Source organism: Manis javanica, chromosome 1, assembly GCF_040802235.1.
Source record: "Manis javanica isolate MJ-LG chromosome 1, MJ_LKY, whole genome shotgun sequence".
NCBI lineage: Eukaryota > Metazoa > Chordata > Mammalia > Pholidota > Manidae > Manis > Manis javanica.
In genome coordinates, this window is record NC_133156.1 from 155,095,124 (window position 1) to 155,113,316 (window position 18,193).

The window sequence follows — 18,193 nt, forward strand, 5'->3', positions numbered from 1 at the left end:
GATGTCTGCAGAACCAGCTTTCAGTGAGGCTCTCTTCTGGAACATTGTTCTGGAAGACAGGGAGGGTCAGGAGAAAAGCATCTGATTTGTTTAGCTCTTGCATATCCTGTTGATCTTCCCCTGTTGGGCACATGGATTTGACTATTGTGAATTTGCTGAGTTTTCATCCCTTATCCACTGGTGACTCTTTCCTGATCTTTACAAATAAATGCTGGTGGATACTTTAGAGTTTTCTGTTGAGATCAACATCTCACCATATCCCTCTCCCACCGTATTCTCTGTTTAGTTCAATAGACAAGGGCTGATTTATTCCTGGACCTCGTGTCGTAGTCCCGAGAAACTGGATCTCTCAGGTGAAAGCATTATGAGTTGCTGGGAGGAGTTAGCAAAAACAGCACTCTGGCTTCTTCCCAACCAGTTCGTATCCCAGTGCACATAGAAACTGCCTGTGTTTGCTTGGCACAGTGAGGACACAGATGAGGCTTCTAAGGTCACAGGTGTCTCCCTGGTCAGGTGGCTTCAGCTACTGGGAAGCCTGACATGGGCCCCTGGAGCCCTGCAGCTCATCCCCTGCACTTACTATACTGGTGGGGAAATTCCATGCTAAATAAGACCTATTCAACTACAGGGTCCACCGGATTCCCTCCTCCGCCAGAGCTGAGATGGTAGAACTAGAAAAGAACAGTTTGGACCAGTAGTGGTGATACTAGTGACTAAAGCTTATCGCTGCTGGGCTCATGCAAGGGATGCTGCAGGAACTGGCTGAATATAAGGCCCTGTAAGGTCATGCTATTCGTGTCCTGATTTTACTGTGGCCGGAGAAGATAGGGGGGCAGGCCTGGGTTAGGAAGCTGTGGAGCTAGAAGGCACATGAGCCCCGGGTCCTCAGGCCTCCGTCCTACCCGCCCTCCGATGCCCAGAAAATACACATCTGTAATCTAATGGACCAAGCAAAGTGGAAACACATACACTGTTGAAAGTACTAGTTCAGAGTATGTGATAAAAACATTCAGCTTTTTTATCCATGAGAGAGCAGTCTGTGAAATTAATAATTAAGCAAGATGGTTTGGAGAATTACATATTTGAAAATACACTCTTCCTGATTATATAAAAGTAACATATGTTGTTGTAATAGAAATAGAAACATTTAAAGAAGCATAGGAGGAGTGAATGTTGCAGCATGTCATGATAGCTGCTCTCGGTGTCCTTACGTATCTTTCCTGGCTGCTGACCTCTAACCACTGTGGGTGCTAGTTGTCATGAGTTTTCACTGAAACAGATTAGATATTCAGCAGAGTAGCCTGGGGGTGTAAGTATAATGTAGCTCCTTAAGGAGGACGTGTGTCTCTCCTTCCCCAAGATAAAATACTCTCTTGCTTCCTTCAAAACAGCTATTATACATTCATTGACATTTAAATCTATATTGAGTGATAAACTTGCACAAAATATTACGTGATAAAGATAAAAGAGTATGCATAGCATGGTCCTCTTTGGGAAAGTAGATTATTTAATTACTGGGAAAAAAATATAAATACCTTTCTTCTCCCCTGGACAGTTTAATTGGCTCTCGGGTTTTCTCCCAGTATGTGAAGGCTGGTGGACTTTTGGTGATGAGATCTGGGACCCATTCGAGCTTGGTACTGAGTTTGTGTAGTCTCCAGATTGGTGTGCAGTGAACACATCATGCAATCAGAGAAAAGCCACCGTGACTTTGTAATGAAACGTGTTTTGTGATGTGCTTCATGTGCAGGGTAGTGGAGACATGGAGGCAGGGTTGCTGACTCTGGGGTCCGCTCACTCCTCTTGTCTCTGTTCCAGGAAGGTGTGGAAGTGCGAGTGGCAAGGATTTTCAACACCTTTGGGCCCCGCATGCACATGAATGATGGGCGGGTCGTCAGCAACTTCATCCTGCAGGCTCTGCAGGGGGAGCCACTCACGGTAGGTGCAGGCTCTGTGCGCCCAAGAATGTAGATGTAGTCTGCCCAGGGACGGCCATGTGTCTTCATTCAGGGGTTTCCCTGAGTTAGGTATCTCCCTGCTGCCCTCAGTGACGAGGGGATCACATGGCCCGAGTCCAGAGGGCAGTGGTTCTGGACATCAGCCAGCTCACCCTGCTCTCCAAGCCCACAGACAGCCTAGTGGGGGCTGCAGGCTCCATCCACTCTGCCTGCCTGCAGAGACCTGGACACTTTGGGGCCCTGCTGGCTGTTGCCAGGGTGTATTTGTACTCAGGGCCCTCAGATGGTTGAGTAGAGTAATGTGTCCCAGGCAGGTCTTGGCAGTTTTCCTAGAGATGCTCGGAAGCAAGCCCTCTGCCCGTCACTCTCTACCTGGTAGGCTTCTGGAGCCTGGCGGCCATCTGGTGGCCTGCGGTCAGTGGTTCTAGTGAGTAGTGTGGGTGAGACCGGCCCTCAGGGTGGCCTGCCCACTCCACACCCGTCTCCACCACCCCCTTTGCCCCCCCTGGGGGGACACCCTTGGCCTCCCTCAAGGAGTTCAGTGGTGACAGTCAGTTTGTTTTCTTCAGTTTTGCAGAATCCACAAAGCCTCCCCTTCCTCCTCTGCCTGCTTCTCTTTCCTCCTACCTTTCTCATTGCTCCACCAACCCTCCTCCTCTGCTTCTTTGCTCTTCCAAGCGGTGGTTTCTGTGGCCCTTTCAAGCTTAGTGCATAGTGGGTATGCAGAGTAGGTCAGTGTTCTGTTGCTCTGAAAATTATGTGGGATGGCTTCTCAGCTGGGGGGCTGTAAATAGAGGACCCGCCCATCACTCTGCCCCTCTGAACCAGGCTTCTGCTTTCTGCACTTACCATCAACAGAAGCATCATTTTCCCAGTTTCCAATGCCCTTGGGAGTGTAAACTTTGAAATCAGGAACTTTGTTTCAATCATGGCTGTGTCTCCCTCCACTCCAGAAATGCTGGTCAAATTGAAGGTTTGGTTTCTAGTGGCTGCTTTCCCTTGCGGCGGGCACAGGTGCCTAGGGACTCCTCCTAAAAGCCAGCAGGGACAGTGCTCCATGGTGAGCCTGCCCTCCTTCCACATGCCCATCTGCCTGCCTCACGGGCTCCCGGGGTTCCTTCATGGGCCTCAGCCCAGCTGCTCTGCTGGGACGTCCCCACCCCCAGGAATGCCCCTGGTGCACTCTGCCCTCCTCTCGGTGGCTGCATCACCAGATCAGAGCCACTCTCTGTAGAGTGAGAAGCCTCTGAGACAGCTCCTTAATCTATTACCTCCCGGGCAGCAGCAGGGCTCCAAGTGTCAGGTGGGAGAGCAAGTCCCCAGCCTGCCCCAAAAAGGCACCTATTATGGGCAGGCGTCATAACTCATGTGCTGTCTCCACGCCTTGAGGGTGTCTGTGCCCAGAACAGGAGGAGAAAAGTGGCTGGTGCCCACAGGGCTGCAGTTAGTCTGGGACAGGACAGGCTTAGTCTTCTCTAGACGCCTCTGGTGGCAGGAGGCAGGCCCCAGGGAGGCTTTTCAGAATGTCTATTTTTCATCTTGTCACAGTGATCTATTTCCCTTCAGGGGTTTGATGAAGTCGCCAACTTTTCGTCCCTTTCTGCCCAGTTGAGATGGCTTTTCTCGCTTCTGTTGGGTGGCCCCATGGAGAGGTCTCGGAGGTGGGGGTTCATGCATCATGGCTCTGATCCAGCCCGTCCTTGGGAACTCTGTTTCCTAGGGAAGAAGAAGGAAGCACATCTACTTTTTTCCTTTTCTGCTGTGTTGCCAACCAGTTGTTTCTAAGACTTAAGACCTCCTCAGTGGCAGTTGGAAACAGCTCAAGATCTTGTCTTCCTGTTTCCAAACCAGATTAATGTAACCACTAGTGTTCCAGCTGCTTTGTTCTGAAGCCCTTTGTCCCGTTATCTCTGGAGACCTCACTCTTCAGCTGTGCTCAGTGTCTTCATACACTGTGGCGGCAGGTGCCGGCTGGGCTGCCTCAGGGAGTGTGCTGCTGAGTTCTGTAAGTCACACACAGAGGCTCTGGTCTAAGTTGAGTCCCATCAGCTCAGACAATATCGTGTCCAATTTTGAACGTTTAGGAAATAGGTGAGTGTGGTTCAGGTGGAACTAGCTGATTCAGTTTACTTTGAAGAGACTATTTTGCAATCCAGGGTGAATGCACCCATTCACAATAGGGTTTAATGATGTTTAGACACCTGACTGTGATTTATTCTAATTTGCAGAGTAAACAACTTTATTGAGATGAATTTTTCCAGGATAGCCTGGATGTGGAAGAATTGGAGTTTCAATCTGGGTCTGTATCATTTAAAAAGCCTTGCTGTTTTTCCAGATTTTAGAGAAACTGTACTTCTAAGACCAGTCCAAACTCGGCATTTTATTTGCCCTTCCTAGCAACAATGTGGCATCATAGTGTTTCCTAGCTTTGGGTCTTCATTCGTGAAGAGACGAATCAGCATCTTGGGCCCCAGGGCAGAGCAGTGGGGGTGCTGCCTTGCTGCCTGGGCAGGCTCCCCGTGCCGAGCATGGGCCGGCCTCCCTGTCTTGGTGTTCCTGATCACCACACCGCATTACCTGCAGTTACCCAGGCCTCAGTAGGGACCTGAATCCTCTTGTGTCTCTCCCATTGTCTGAAATGATGCAAAGCTACTCTAGGTCAGGGTGTCTTCTCTTAGAGGAAACAGGACAGCTTTGGGGGGCCATTCAGACATTCACAGTTGTCTCCATTACCTGCATCATGTGCTCATGCTTCTGCCTGGTACCAGGTTTGTAAAGGAGATGTGGTCTCGCCCTGCTGGTCCTGCTGGTCCTTGCCGTGGGAGGGAAGTGCACAGGGGCCGGGGCAACATGTTTGATGAGTAGTGGGGTGGCACAGCACCTCTCTCACACACAACCCCCTTTGTCACATTGAGCACACACAGAGTTCAGTATTATAGTAATTCTAAGTCCTTGTATTGCAAAATGCTTTGTGGATTATATAGGGAGGCTGATTTAGACCAAAGTCCAGATGTGATGGGCATGGTATAGTATAGAAACTTAAATCCAACAGGCCTCTGGCCTTTATAAGGACTCCAGGGAGAAAGGGTCCAGGGGCACTGCTCACATTGCATGTCAGCAAACACAGGCTGGAGCGCCTCTTTAAGGCTGCATCACTGACAGGACCAGTGGAGTTAGACTGGGTGTCCCCAGGCTCCACACATCCCTGCCTGGGTATAGGGACTTTCCCCCAAGGCCAGGTCCACATGGATATCAAGTGGAACCATGGTGGAAGGGGCACCTGCGCAGGGACCTGCAAAGGGCACAGTAATGGGCCCTGCAGGGAGCAGGCCAAGCTCTGGGCACCCAAGCCTGTGGCCACAGGGTCAGGTGTCAGGTGGGGAGGTGTGCCTGAAGACAGCCTGGCCTCTTGGCTGGGACTGCCCCCTCTTGGAGGAAACTTCGAGCTAGGCACAGCATAGACAGGTTACTTCAATCTTCAGGAGCTTTTTGGGACCCCATTCTGTAGCTCTAAACCTTTCTTTGGGACTATGTGTCATTTGAGCTACTGAGCATCTCCATCATAATTCCATTGTTCCTTTTCTTGAGATGGCATTTGGTGTGGTTCTTGGGAACCCTCACCCTGGGGGCCCCCTTTACCATGTCCACTACATGGTGCCCTGAGTCGCGTTCCTTCCAGCATGTCTGGGTGAGACAAAGCAGTGCCTCTGCTCATACTATTGTGGGCCAAGCTCTGTGAAACGGTGTATGGTGGTTCATCACAGCCCAAGGGGTGATCTGACTGGAGACCCAGCCTTCAGCCAGACGTGCAGAAGGCCTTTGCCACTGCCAGCACAGTGGGCTTTCCGTGGCATGGCTGGAGCCCAGCAGCACACCTGCTGCCCCACTGACTGCAGTCAGAGTGGGCAGGGGGTGGCTGAGGAAGCAGGCAGAGGTTTGTGTGCACCTCGGCTGTGACCAGGGTCTTGCCTAAATTTGATGCTCACATTTCCATGAGGTTGGGACCGTGGCCCAGTGCCCACTTTCAAGTGATAGTTTATACCTGAAACCACAGGCAGTTGGAAGCTATTGATGCACTGGGGTAGGAAGAATCCTGAACTTGGGGCCAGGATAGATTTTACTCAGCTGGATGCAGATCACTCCAGCGCTCTGAGCTTCTAAAATAAGGTTGTAAAAACAACAATACAAGTGTTTTTAAACCTACTAGCGGGCTGCTAGGTGCAGGGAGTGTCTCCAGCCTGACAGACTGGCAGTGCTGTAGTGGACGGACCCTCTTCAACTTACCCAGGTCTGTCACCTCCTTTCTGACTCACCCAAGTGTATTGTATGGGTCAGTGAGGCCAGAGAACTGGTTCCAACAGAACCTCCAGGGAAGGGCAGGCCTGCGTCTGAGTCCCACCGTGTCTCCCCCGGTTTTCCTTTCTGAGATTCACTGCCCTAGTTACACAGCGCACAGACAGCAGCCTCCCAGATCAGTGACCCAGTGTCTTCTCACTGAGGCCCTGCACCAAAGTGGGTGGGTAGGTCAGATGAACCTAGACATTGGCAGGTGTCACTGCTTCCAGGATATTAACAAAAGCAGCCTTTTCAACCTGCTCTTAAAAAAGGTGGGGGGGTGGGCGTGTGCGGCAGGCTTCCCTACCTTCTCTTCACCTTTCTCTGCCTCCTGACTGGGGGAGCTGAGCCCTGGGAAGGAAGGCCAGTGGGGCTGATCTCTGCTGCACAGCTGTTGGTCTCTGGCCCCACTTGGTGTCAGGTGACTGGGGGAGGTGGTGCTGGTATAATCGGCCCTGGAAATCTGAGTGTTGCAGAAAGCAGTCCCTCCTCCCATCTGCCGCCTTCCACCGCAGCAAGCAAACAACAAAAAAACCTCCTTGGCTTTGACATTTCATTGTCTATAGGGCTAAGGGGTCTGTCAGAGAGTCTCTGTTTGCATCTTTGCATTCTCATTAAGTGTGTAAACTGCAGAACTCTCAAGGTTACGGATCAGCACATGTTCACGGAATGCTTGCTTTGTGCTGGGCTGCAGTAGGGCAGAAATGAGTCAGATGCCATTCCTGTCCCAGGGAGGAAGCTGGGGAGGATCGCTGGGCACAAAGGGCAGAGCCCTTGGTTCTTTCATTGGGGGATGAGCCGGAGGAGATGTCACAAGGAGGGGCATCTGGGCTGCTCCTGAGAAATGAGTCACACTTGGCCAGGTGAGGAGTAGATGAGGGAATTTGTAGTGGGTGGAACGCAGGTGGAGCCGTGGAAACATGCACAAGTAGGCACAGGAGCCTGAGGCAACCTTTCCTGCCTCTTGCCACCTCGGTCTCTTATCCAGGATCTCCGGGTTCTCACACTCAGCCACACGTTTGAATCACCCAGGGAACTAGCTGTAAAAATTGAGGTGCCCGCCTCATCCCGAGATTCTGTAGACTAGTCTTCCCTGGGTGCCCAGCTGTTCTGTGGACAGTCAGGGTGGAGGGCCCACGTTGGGCATGTTGCTGACTGCTTGGATGTGGGCCTGTCACCCTGCTGGACCTGAGATCCAGGCCCCAGCACCTGGCACAACAAGAGACTAATAGAAGCTGACTCCCTTGGACTCCATCTCTTCAGGAGAACCTTGTGCGTGCACGCATGCACACCTTAGGCATTTCTGCACCTTCACACGGTCAGGGCATAATTATGATGTACGAAATGTGGGTCGTGGCATCACAGTCCCTTTAGCATCAGTTTTGAGGTCAGTCTGCGTCCCTGGAGTTTTAAGGAATCCTGTTTTCCAGCGTGGTTTCCTTGGGGGCCCTAACTGTTGGTGTCCTCCTAGGTTTACGGATCCGGGTCGCAGACGAGGGCGTTCCAGTATGTCAGGTAAGGCAGTGGGGCCGTTGCACACCTGGGTCCTAGCGGATGTGGTGCAGACCCAACAGTCTCGGTCTGTTTCATACTTTATTTTCAGGACTCTAACATTGTGGTTATAGGTCAGTTTTTAAAGTTAATTTTAATTTTCAGATGGCGAAGCTCTTGCAGTTCTCCGTTTGAAAGTTAAAATTTTACACATCTGACTTTTATGACTCATGCTGATCTTTTACTGCCACCTAGTGTTTTATAGGTGAATTTGCCCAGCTTTGAGAGTGAATTGGTCCCGGCTCCGCCAGTCTGAGATGCCTTACGTCATCCACCTAGCCTGCCCCTTCCAAAATCATACCCTAGGTGGATGAGGTTTCTGGGAGGAAGATAAGAGAGAGTACCCTAAAGCTGTCCAATTTTGTGCTGAAACTAAATGCAGATAAAAATGTATTTATGAACTTTGTTGAATAGTCTCACATGATAATATTTATTTTCTTGGTAATCTTCAGAAATCTTGTCTTTCGTTGGTCAGTTCAATTGGTGACTAATTTTAAAATGCAGTTTGGGTTCTGAGAGAAGAATAGCCATATACATAGTTACGCATACCAAAGTATTTGCCCCAAGATAAAGTTACAGTAAATTCTGTTTCATTTTTTGGTGTCAAATCATTATAAAACCCAGTTCTACATTTTGGTGCCACGTATTTTCCATTTTCAGTGTGAATATCCTGGAATACCTGTCAATCCAAAAATGCTATTCCTAGTGCCATGAGGCCCTCCCAGAGGTGCTGTTGGGGGTGCAGGTCTGGGAAGTCCCCCTGCCCTACCTTGAGCCTGAGCAACTACACAGACTTCTGTATGATTCTGTGAGAATCTTGGATGGACATCTCTTTGAGAAATAGAGCTGCTAGTAAAAAAGTTATAAATATCAATAAATACAAACAACCACTGTAGATTTTTTCCCTGAAAGTGTTTGTGAATTTTCACATTTAGTGCAAAAGAAAGCTATGAATAAACATTTATAACAGTCAGTGTTTTTTTCTTCCCACTCATTAGTATCTTGCCAAGCAGGGCAAAATGCCTGGGAATATAATAATAGTATGACTGGACCATTTTGGTCCCCAACTATTCTATAAAGGAATTTAACCAGGAAAGAGCAGCTGCCACTCCTCTAGGATTATTTTCAATTCAAAGCACTTTTAACCCAGGAACCATGGTGCATTCTCTGTGGGGGCCACACTAGTGGGACGTAAGTGTATTGAGTACCGTCTTTTTACGGTAACAGGTTTTCAGCCCACCCTCACCCACCCCATCTGTGCACTTTCTTAAAGAGTCTTGCAGTCCTCAGAATTTCCCTGAACATATTGAATTTCCATGAACCAACTCACCAGACGCCCCAGACTCCTCCAGCTGAAACACCCCATGAAGTATTTGTGAGACTGCAGGCAAAGGGAGATAAGAACCCACTGTTCCTGTCCTCCTTATTTCAATGGTGTCAGATACAAAAGTCATTTAGAATAGCCTCAGACTCTTCTCTTGCTAGAATTACCATGTTTTAAGAATTCAGCGATGTACATGCTGCATGCACCCCAGCTCGGGCAGGATGTGCTCACACTGCCTGGCCCGTGCGAGGGGCATGGTCTACACATATGATTGTCTCAGAGGCAATAGACAGCTTGGAAAGAGAAAGAACTCAGTGGTTTTACTAGAAATGTTGGTAACCGTTTCAGGAAACCCTCTCTTCATAATGCTGGTTTGTCGTTTCTTCCGTGCTCTGATGATACTCTGTCCAGTCTAGTGGGGTGTGAGGTAACAGGACTTCCGTAACTTTACCAAACTCGAGTAAAGGGTTTTCCTGACATCCACCTTGGTTATTCAAGACCCAGCTGATAATAGTTACCAAAGATTTAGTATTTTTAAATGCTATATTTTTTAGAAACTGAGACTATTTCACTTCATAGTTAAAAATGCACAATGTCTGAATCTGTAGTTACTACATTAACTGCTTCCAAAATCCACAATTACCATGAAGCAGCATTTCACGGTTTCTGAGATTGAGGTGATCATATGCATTGACATCTTGGCATGACTGTGTTTGACCCTCTCATGGTCAGGTTATGTCCTCATCCACATAACAAAGGCATGCTATGTATTTTTTAAAAAGTCACTTTGTCAAAATGACACTTTTAAAGAGCTTCAGGGTGAAAGAGTGTGATCTGTGCAATTCTGACCTTAAAAGTTGCCAGTTATATAAAAGATCGTGCCCTCACGATGAGGATGACTGCTTAAGAGTCCGTTGTCTTCTAGCTTAATATGGGCCTGCCCCCAACCCCTCCTTTCAGTATTAGAAACAATTGTGGATGCTACTGAATGGCAGCTTTTAATGTCTTTTTACAAACATCCAGAGACGTGTGCCGTAAGAACGTGTTGTGATGTCATCATACTGCCATAGTGATGAAGTGACTTTTTGCCAGTTTCTAGAAAAGAGAAAACATCCAAAGTCAGCGTTATTGGCATTTGTGCTTGATCTTTGAGAATAGACAGACTGTAGGCATGTTCATATACAGTACCCATTTGCTGTAAACAATAACCCAGAAAACAGTTTACTAAATACCCTGCCAAAAAAATTTGTTTTCAATGAAAAAGAGCAAAAACGAAGGTTTTCTTTCATAACTTATTACCATAGTAACCTGCTCCTTGCTGGTAATGATGGAGGAGGAGGAGGGAAAGTTTCAAAACAGATTTCATTTGGATCAGAACAGAACTTTAAAAGTCTTCCAGGAAGTACAGCAGATAGAACAAAGTGCTTGTATGCAGCAGTGAGGTGTCATTTTTACGAAGTAACTTTTTTTTAACAGAGCCACACTTTAAAGCTTCTGAAAATAAGAACCAAACTTTGGTAAGCGAAAATTTGCTTACTTACCGTCACCTTCATGGCCCAGTCAATCACGCACCATTTGAAACATCCAGATATCCTGACTGTTTCATACGAGGCATCGTGGGCGGGTGGGGACTCGAAGGTTGAGGAGAAGGGACAGTGTTCCAACTTCGACCACTCAGTGCTGTCTGCTTTCTCTGTGATTTGCCAGTATGGGAATTACATACTGGAGTGCTTTCATTTCCATGGGTCTTGTTTTCTTTTTTTTAAACCATCTGCTTCTTCATCTGGGCCAACTACCTGGGTTCACATCCAACATGGACTTTCATCAGAAATCTTATAAACTCCATCTTTTTTGGGTGTGTGCCTGTTTTAATTATTAACTGCTGAAAGGTTGCAGGAAGATAGCAAAGTAGAGACCTCAACCCCACCACTAGCTTCCATCCCGTTCCGCCGCGTGTGTGCTCCCACCCACTGAAAGCAAATCCCAGACGCCATCTCACCCATGAGAACTCCAGCATCCTCCACACCCCCTTATTTGCAGCATTTTGTTTTGACATACAGTTTTCCATTCGGGTTTTGCTTTTCCGCGGGAGGCAGCTTGGGTCTGAGAAGCACCCACGTGCCTCCGTGGGCAGCCCCTGACCGGCCTTCCCTTCTTTTCCAGTGACCTGGTGAATGGGCTCGTGGCTCTCATGAACAGCAACGTCAGCAGCCCAGTCAACCTGGTGAGTGTCCCTCCCCTTCCACTTTGTCCAGAGCAGGGCAGAGCTGCATTCCTTCATGAAAGCACCAGGCTGTGCCCTCTTCACCATCAGCACACTGAGGGCAGGCACAGTTGTTGCTTGCTGGGTCCTAGAGAAAAAAGCAATGAAATAAAATGAAGTAAGACCATATGAAGATGTAAAATGTCTGCAAGACATGGATGAGCTGTGTGGTAAACCAGCTCTGTCCACCTGATGACCTAGGTTTAAAACTTGGCAAGGCTTCTGGTGGGAGGTGGGCATTGTTCTGTGTGTATTCCTTTCTCTATCGCTTCATGTACAGCTAGTCTTGGTAACAGTTGGTTACAGGAGGCTTAGAAGATGGAGGTTAAGGAATTTCCCAGTTACCAGGCACGTCTATAATCAGCTTGCTGCACGGACCACCTCAGCTGCTTCCCGCGGTTCCGGAGCTAGAGGGATTGTGTGGCTGCCTGGCCGGGCCTCTTATCCAGGCCTGAGCACAATAGTGCTGGTGAACATGCTTCTCTTTCTCCTTCTATTTAGAATGAGAATCTCATTCTCTGCGTATCCAGCCACTGCCCTGCCTTCGCTGTATGGGGTAGGGGGCCCATCCAGAACTAGTCCGGTGCCTCTGCCTTGGCTTCCTGAGGATTCCAAGGGCTGGGTCGTACCCGCAGGTCCTCTCTGGGGTCCTTACCCTTATCGTCTCTGGGGCCCTTACCCTTCCGGTCACTGGGGCCTTTACCTTCTGGCCACTGGGGCCCTTACCCTTCTGGTCACTGGGGCCTTTACCTTCTGGCCACTGGGGCCCTTACCCTTCCAGTCACTGTCTTCTGAGTGGCTTCATTCTATCTCACTTAAAATCTGAGGTCTCTGGTATAGACTGTCCCTCATTCAGGATGTCCTGCTTCTGTCAGTGGCATCTGGCACAAGAGTCCCTTAGCCCATCTGAGAGCCGCTGGACAGAACCTAATGCTAGGTACTGTCTAATGCTGGACAGAGCCTGGGATCTCTTTCAGGTGCTTCTCCCAAAGCACCTCTGCTACTCCCTGTGATGGAGCAAGGTTCACAGGTGCAGCCATACCTGCTTATTGCTTCAAATCACTCCACATAGAAACCTTTCCTTATACTTTTCTTTGTAATCATCTATCTTAAGCCTGTTCCGTAGCATCCATTTTTGCTGAGTTGGGAGAGAGTTCTTGCTAGAACTAAGTCAGGGTCTTTCCTAAGATAGGAAAGAATGGGCCCTGGAGATGTCACTCCCATGTGCAACTTTTGACCCACTCATAGGTACCAGTGGCTACAAGCCACCAGCCAGCGCTGCCTTTATGCGCTTTCAAGAAGCATGCAATTAAGAGCAGAATAAGATGTGTCTTATGAGCCTCTGATTTTTTTGAGCTTTTACCTACCTGATGCTTGTAAAGGCCATGCCATCCTCCCGTGTTTCTGCTACATGCCTTTTAAAAGGATATGCATATCGTCAGAGATTTTCCAGTCATCACACTCTTTTCTTTAGGTAACATATTCCTTCTTTCCTCTCTGGAGGGCCTTTACACAGGGACATTTGGGACCTTCCATCTCTTGTAGAAACATGTCTTTCCTAAAACCTGAAGAGTGTGTCTGCCAGTGGCCCTGATAAAGACAGGATGTGTTCTACAGTCCCTCCTTCCACTTTGTGGCCAGGCCTTTCTTTGCTCATACTTAGGCCCAGAGTTCCTTCCTAGCTCATCTACCTTCTAGCTTCAGACCAAACTAGGAGACTGGCAATGAAGAGTGTTAGGATATAGGATTGCCCAGCTTTATGGGGGTGTCTTATAATGGTTGGGGGTTGGGGAGGTGACAAGTGGGGGCAGCAGAACTGGTAAGGGAGGGGCACTGGCTTCTGTGGTATGTGATGCAAAGACAGAAGGAGAAAACAATTTTCCTTAAAGGTGGCCATAAAGTGGGCTTGTGTTATAAACCACCTGAGTCTTTCCCCTTGGCTTGTCCAGAGCTCTCATCTGGGTCTATTTCATTTCTGTGACAGCTTTCGCATACGAGTTTGCAATCCTTCACTTGTTAACACAGTGCACCCGTAGGGAAATAGATGGTCTTAGGAGAGCTAATTTTGTAGAATCAAACATACATGTAAAGGATACTGCAGTTAGAGTAGGGTTAGATGTGGAGACTGTCCTGGTAACCCCTCTAGGGAGTGTGTGTCTACATTAGGTACACTTGTCTAAGTATGTATGAAGCGTGTTCTTGTCAACAGATGGTTAGTTTGTGGAGGACAAAGGTGAAGACAGATACCATTTAGCACCTTGCCAAGTTGAATAATCATCTTGATCAGGTAAGTGCCTTGATGAGACATGAGTCGGCAGGAGTCTGGTGAATTTCTGAGTTGCCAGAGTTAGCCTGTGACCATCTTTGAAGACATGGTTCAGGTGGTGGGGATGTTTGCTATTGCAAACACTCTTATAACAAGAAACCATTTCTTCCTTAGGGGAACCCAGAAGAACACACGATCCTAGAATTTGCTCAGTTAATTAAAAACCTTGTCGGTAAGTAGAACAAATGCCTTCCTGTGTAAAACCGACTGTCTACTTTACTTCTCAGTTAATAAAATCTTGACTTAGCAATGTATAATTCATACAAGTCAATTGAATTGGATAACAAACAGAACTCTATCAGGAACACTTCATTGTTTTCTGATTCTTTAGTTAAGAGTGGAAAGGTAAAGATGAAGGGTGTGAGAAAGGGAATTGGTTTTGTTCACGGGTGTGGAATGGGAAGGACAGGTTTGTTCCAGGGCCTGAGATGTGATTGTGGTAGATCGTTCTGCACAGGCGCTAATTGTCTGATTCCAAACACCGGCGATGGTGAGCATAAAATTTCGGAGAGCAAGAGTGAGCATCTCCGACTTGAAGGTTGCTGCTGGAATCTGTTGACAAGGTTTCGCTTCCTTTTACAGTTCTGGCCAACCTGGCTCTAAAATAGTGGTGGCAGTGTAGACCCTCTGAGTAGCCCCAGCCCAGGGTGCACTCTTAAGCCATACGAAGTGTGTGTTTTCAGCCCACCTTGGGTTGCAGATGTACACTGGGTGAGCCCTCTGCCACATCAGCAGGCTTACTAGAGCTCTGGGAAGTCTGGCTCTTGGGGAAGGGGAGTTTTCCAGGCTTGATCAAACAATTGGAGTCAAGCACAGCCAGATTGGAGTGTCTTCGGCTAGACTGGGGTGGGTATAATATGGGATGTTCTGAAGGGCCTGTCCACACCTGACACCTAGTTGGATTGATTCCTCAGGGTTGGCCTTCCTGGCATGAGCTGTCATCCGCCAAGGGGTTCTTACCCACTGTGGACAGACGGGCAGGAGAGGGAATGGTCCTCCTTAGACATAAACTCAGCATCTTGCAGCTCCAGCAGCCTCTGTTTACACCTGCCTCCCCAGCTTTCCTATTCTTTGTCCATCCCACCCAAGTGAGGAGGGGACGTGCTCACATAACCACTCGTTTGGGGTCTAGGCCATCTAAAACCTACACCCAAAGTGAGGCCTGGGGGCCTGAGTCTTCATCATCTGGGCATTGGTTAAAATGGGGAATTGCGCAACTCACCCACGTCTCCTGGATCCGAAGCTGCCCTTTGACAAGGTCCTCAGGTGATCCATGTACTCGCTGAAGTCTGACATGCACTGGTGTAAAACCTGAGTGTGCTGCCAGATAAGCACCATGGTTCTGAGACTGGCCGTGTAACACACCACCCCAAACTGCAGTGGCTTAGAACAGCAACTGTCCTATTTGTTCAGGATTCTGCAGTTAGGACTGACCCCTGCTGGGGGTTTCTTCTGCAGGCCTGGCCGATGGTCACTGGTGTAGCTTCATTCTGCTGGCCAGCGGGGTCTGGGCCGAGCTAGGTGCTGGACAAGCCAGACTTCTCTGTTCTTCACGTCATCTGCCCAGCAAGGTGGCTAGACAGCCTCTGTTCTGGCTTGTGGCTCATTCCTGAAGGTGCTTAAGTATCCAGTCTTCATAATGTGCCAGCCAGGAAATGTCCCATGGTCGCTCCCCCTCGCTCTTCTGGGTGAAAAGCCGGCCTGATTTCAAGCACCAGGCTCCTGCAGGGCATGAACATCCAGGTGCAGCTTCTTGGGGGCATTGATGTCACAGACGACTGCATACCACATCTGCTGTTTTCCTCTTTGGATTCATGCTTGTGGGCACGCTGGCTGTGTTAGCTCAGTGGGTGGTCTGCCTCCATACGGGCAGCCTAGGGTCAGCCCTCCCATTTCACTGGGGGTAGTCCAGGCGTGCAGAGAGTGTGACCTGCCCCTCACTGTGTTCTGTGGGGCCAGAATCAGCCCCTCTTGGTATAGTGGCTTCGGGACCAATGCATTACACAATCCACACCCTTGTTCCTTGCACATACAGGATTTTACTTTGATCTGTGTGGTAAAAGTCACACACAGAGTGCTTTGTGATTCTCTTATCTTTCTTTTTTTAAACAACTCAGGTAGTGGAAGTGAAATTCAGTTTCTCTCCGAAGCCCAGGATGACCCACAGAAAAGAAAACCAGACATCAAAAAAGCGAAGCTGATGCTGGGGTGGGAACCTGTGGTGAGTGTGGCTGCACCTCACAGGGACGTCTCCCACAGCCCTCGCCCCCTCTTGGTGCAGCCTTGGTGTAGCCCCTGGGGTGGGGCTCCAGCATGTGGGCAGACCAGGCGCGAGGGCTCCTCCAGCTGGCACACAGCTTCTCATCATGCATCTCAGTCACCCTCACAGGGGGACGTCTGGGGCCACTGTGGGATCTGTGCTCGAAAAATCATGCATGCATGTGGCTCAGCCTGCAAGCAGCCTCAGGGGTGTTAGCTGCATGGGCTTCAGGCCTCAGACAGCCCTTGTAGGCCTGCCCGTCCCCTCAGCCCTGGATGACTCTGGTGGTGCAGGGCCAGGCAAGGTGCCCAAGCCAGCAAGTCCACACCAGGGCCCACTGAGTCAGAAATGGGAGAGACCAGAGGCAAGGGGAGAGGGGGTGCTCCATGCCTGCCTGTTGCTCTTGACTCTTGTGGCCGCAGGAAGCTGCAGGGTCCCCCTGCCTTGAACTAGAATGCCTGTCCTCCCAGGCTGGTTGTCCCCAGGCTGTGTGTGGTTACTGCCTTCGTGTCTTCAGTTCAGAGGCCACCTCCCTCAGGAGACCCTCCTGGTGGCTGCGTCTGCAGGTGTCCACTCACCTGCTGTGTACCCGGTGTTCATCTCCATTCCTTAATTGCTCTTCTCCCTGGCCTCTGCTGGCATGTGTCCTCCCAGAGGGTAGGGACGTGGGGCCTGTGCATGGCAGGAGGTTTAGCACCTGCCACTGAGCCTGTCATACAGTAGGTGCTCTGTGAGTAGGACCGTCCTTCGCATGGCTCTGGTTGCTGTGGCCCCTGTGTCAGGTCACAGAGAGGAGGGGGCACAGACAAGCGCTTTTAAAAACGGACATCATAGTGTGGACAAGGAAAGTAAATGTACCCTTTACCTTTGAATTCTTAGCTGAGACCCTGTAATGAAGGACAAATTAACAGGAGAAAAACAAACAGAAGTGTGTTAACACATATAGCTCATATATACATGAGAGATATCCAGGAAAAGTAAGTAACTCAGGGGTGGCTCTAAAATCCAGGCTCAAATACGATTTAATAGGGAATAAAGGGTGGAGCATACAGGCCTCTCAGGAGAGATTAAGTGATGTTTAGGGTAGATGCATGGGCCCCTAGAAGGGCAGATGGGAGGGAGGTGCAGTGGTCTGTGGTAAAGGTTGTCTGGTGTCTACTTCTGGTCTTCTCTCCTGGGATGAGAGTCGGTTCTCCCTGGCTGATGACACTCTGGGGAGCAGATTTATGACAATTGAATCCCTTTTGGAGGCTCTGTCTTGAGACAGATAAGGGGAGTTCAAAGAAGGCCTCTTCCTGCATTAGCTGCCTTTCAAGTGCCCATAGCTCGAGATGATCAGATACCTAAGTGGCAGATCTTGGGGTGTCCTAAGCTCCTGCAGTTGTCTTTTGGGGTGGCATGTTCTGCTACCCCTCAGAGACCTGAGTGAATAGAATCCTAGAATGTTAGGCCTTAAAGGAATGTGGGAATTCCAGTCTGATCCCTGTTTCATCCTGTGACCTACAAGGCCAAGTGATCTGCTAAAGGCTGCAGAAATTTGTTGAATGAAATAAAAATATGATCATGCCCAGAGTCAGAAAAGCTAATATGTAATAGCCCTCACTGTACAAACAGCTTAGAGCAAGCGTAGATCTTCATTTTTAGAAGGAATTTGCTCACTTTTGTGAATAGAACCTCTGTTTTAACCAACATTTTTTTGACAAGTTTAGTGCACATTCACTCCATAGTAATTGTTGCTTTTACATTAGATGAGGTATGTACACAGGTTGGTATTCTTATTGTCTGGAGTTTAAATGTACAATATTCTAACATGTTTAGAACATGAGGCATTGACCACTAGTTTTTCTTCCTTCCAGTAGTTTTAATTCCTAACAAATTTTTGAGGGATCTTGTTTAAATGAGCTTTCAGTCATACCCACCTTAATTTTCCCATGTGTGTCTGCTTTTAACAGCTTTGTTGAGGTACAGTTGGCATACAGCAAACTGCCTTTATTTAGGATGTTCAAATTACAGGTTCTGATGAATTTTTCCCTGTGAAACCATCACCGCAATGAACACATCCTAATTCCCAGTAGGGCCTCCCTCCAGCTTCTCCCTTCCTTCTTTTAATAGGCAGCTGATTTTATTTCTGTTAACTCTCTGCTGCAGAGCAACTCCAACTTAAGATGCTCCTTCC

At 48.7% G+C, this 18,193-nt stretch overlaps 1 protein-coding gene across 8 annotated transcripts in view; it reads left to right on the plus strand.

Moving 5' to 3' along the window:
• The window catches only part of UXS1 (UDP-glucuronate decarboxylase 1), a 128,822-nt gene that overhangs the window by 109,375 nt on the left and 1,254 nt on the right, over window positions 1-18,193 (plus strand). For 4 of the 8 annotated variants that reach the window (XM_073238825.1, XM_037015542.2, XM_073238828.1 and 1 more), the window contains exons 10-14: window positions 1,819-1,938; window positions 7,765-7,808; window positions 11,332-11,392; window positions 13,872-13,929; window positions 15,875-15,978. In XM_073238825.1, the coding sequence (XP_073094926.1) occupies window positions 1,819-1,938; window positions 7,765-7,808; window positions 11,332-11,392; window positions 13,872-13,929; window positions 15,875-15,978 (387 nt within the window). The remainder of the gene's footprint in view (window positions 1-1,818; window positions 1,939-7,764; window positions 7,809-11,331; window positions 11,393-13,871; window positions 13,930-15,874; window positions 15,979-18,193) is intronic. The other 4 variants (XM_073238843.1, XM_037015544.2, XM_037015545.2 and 1 more) reach the window with 2 other exon arrangements.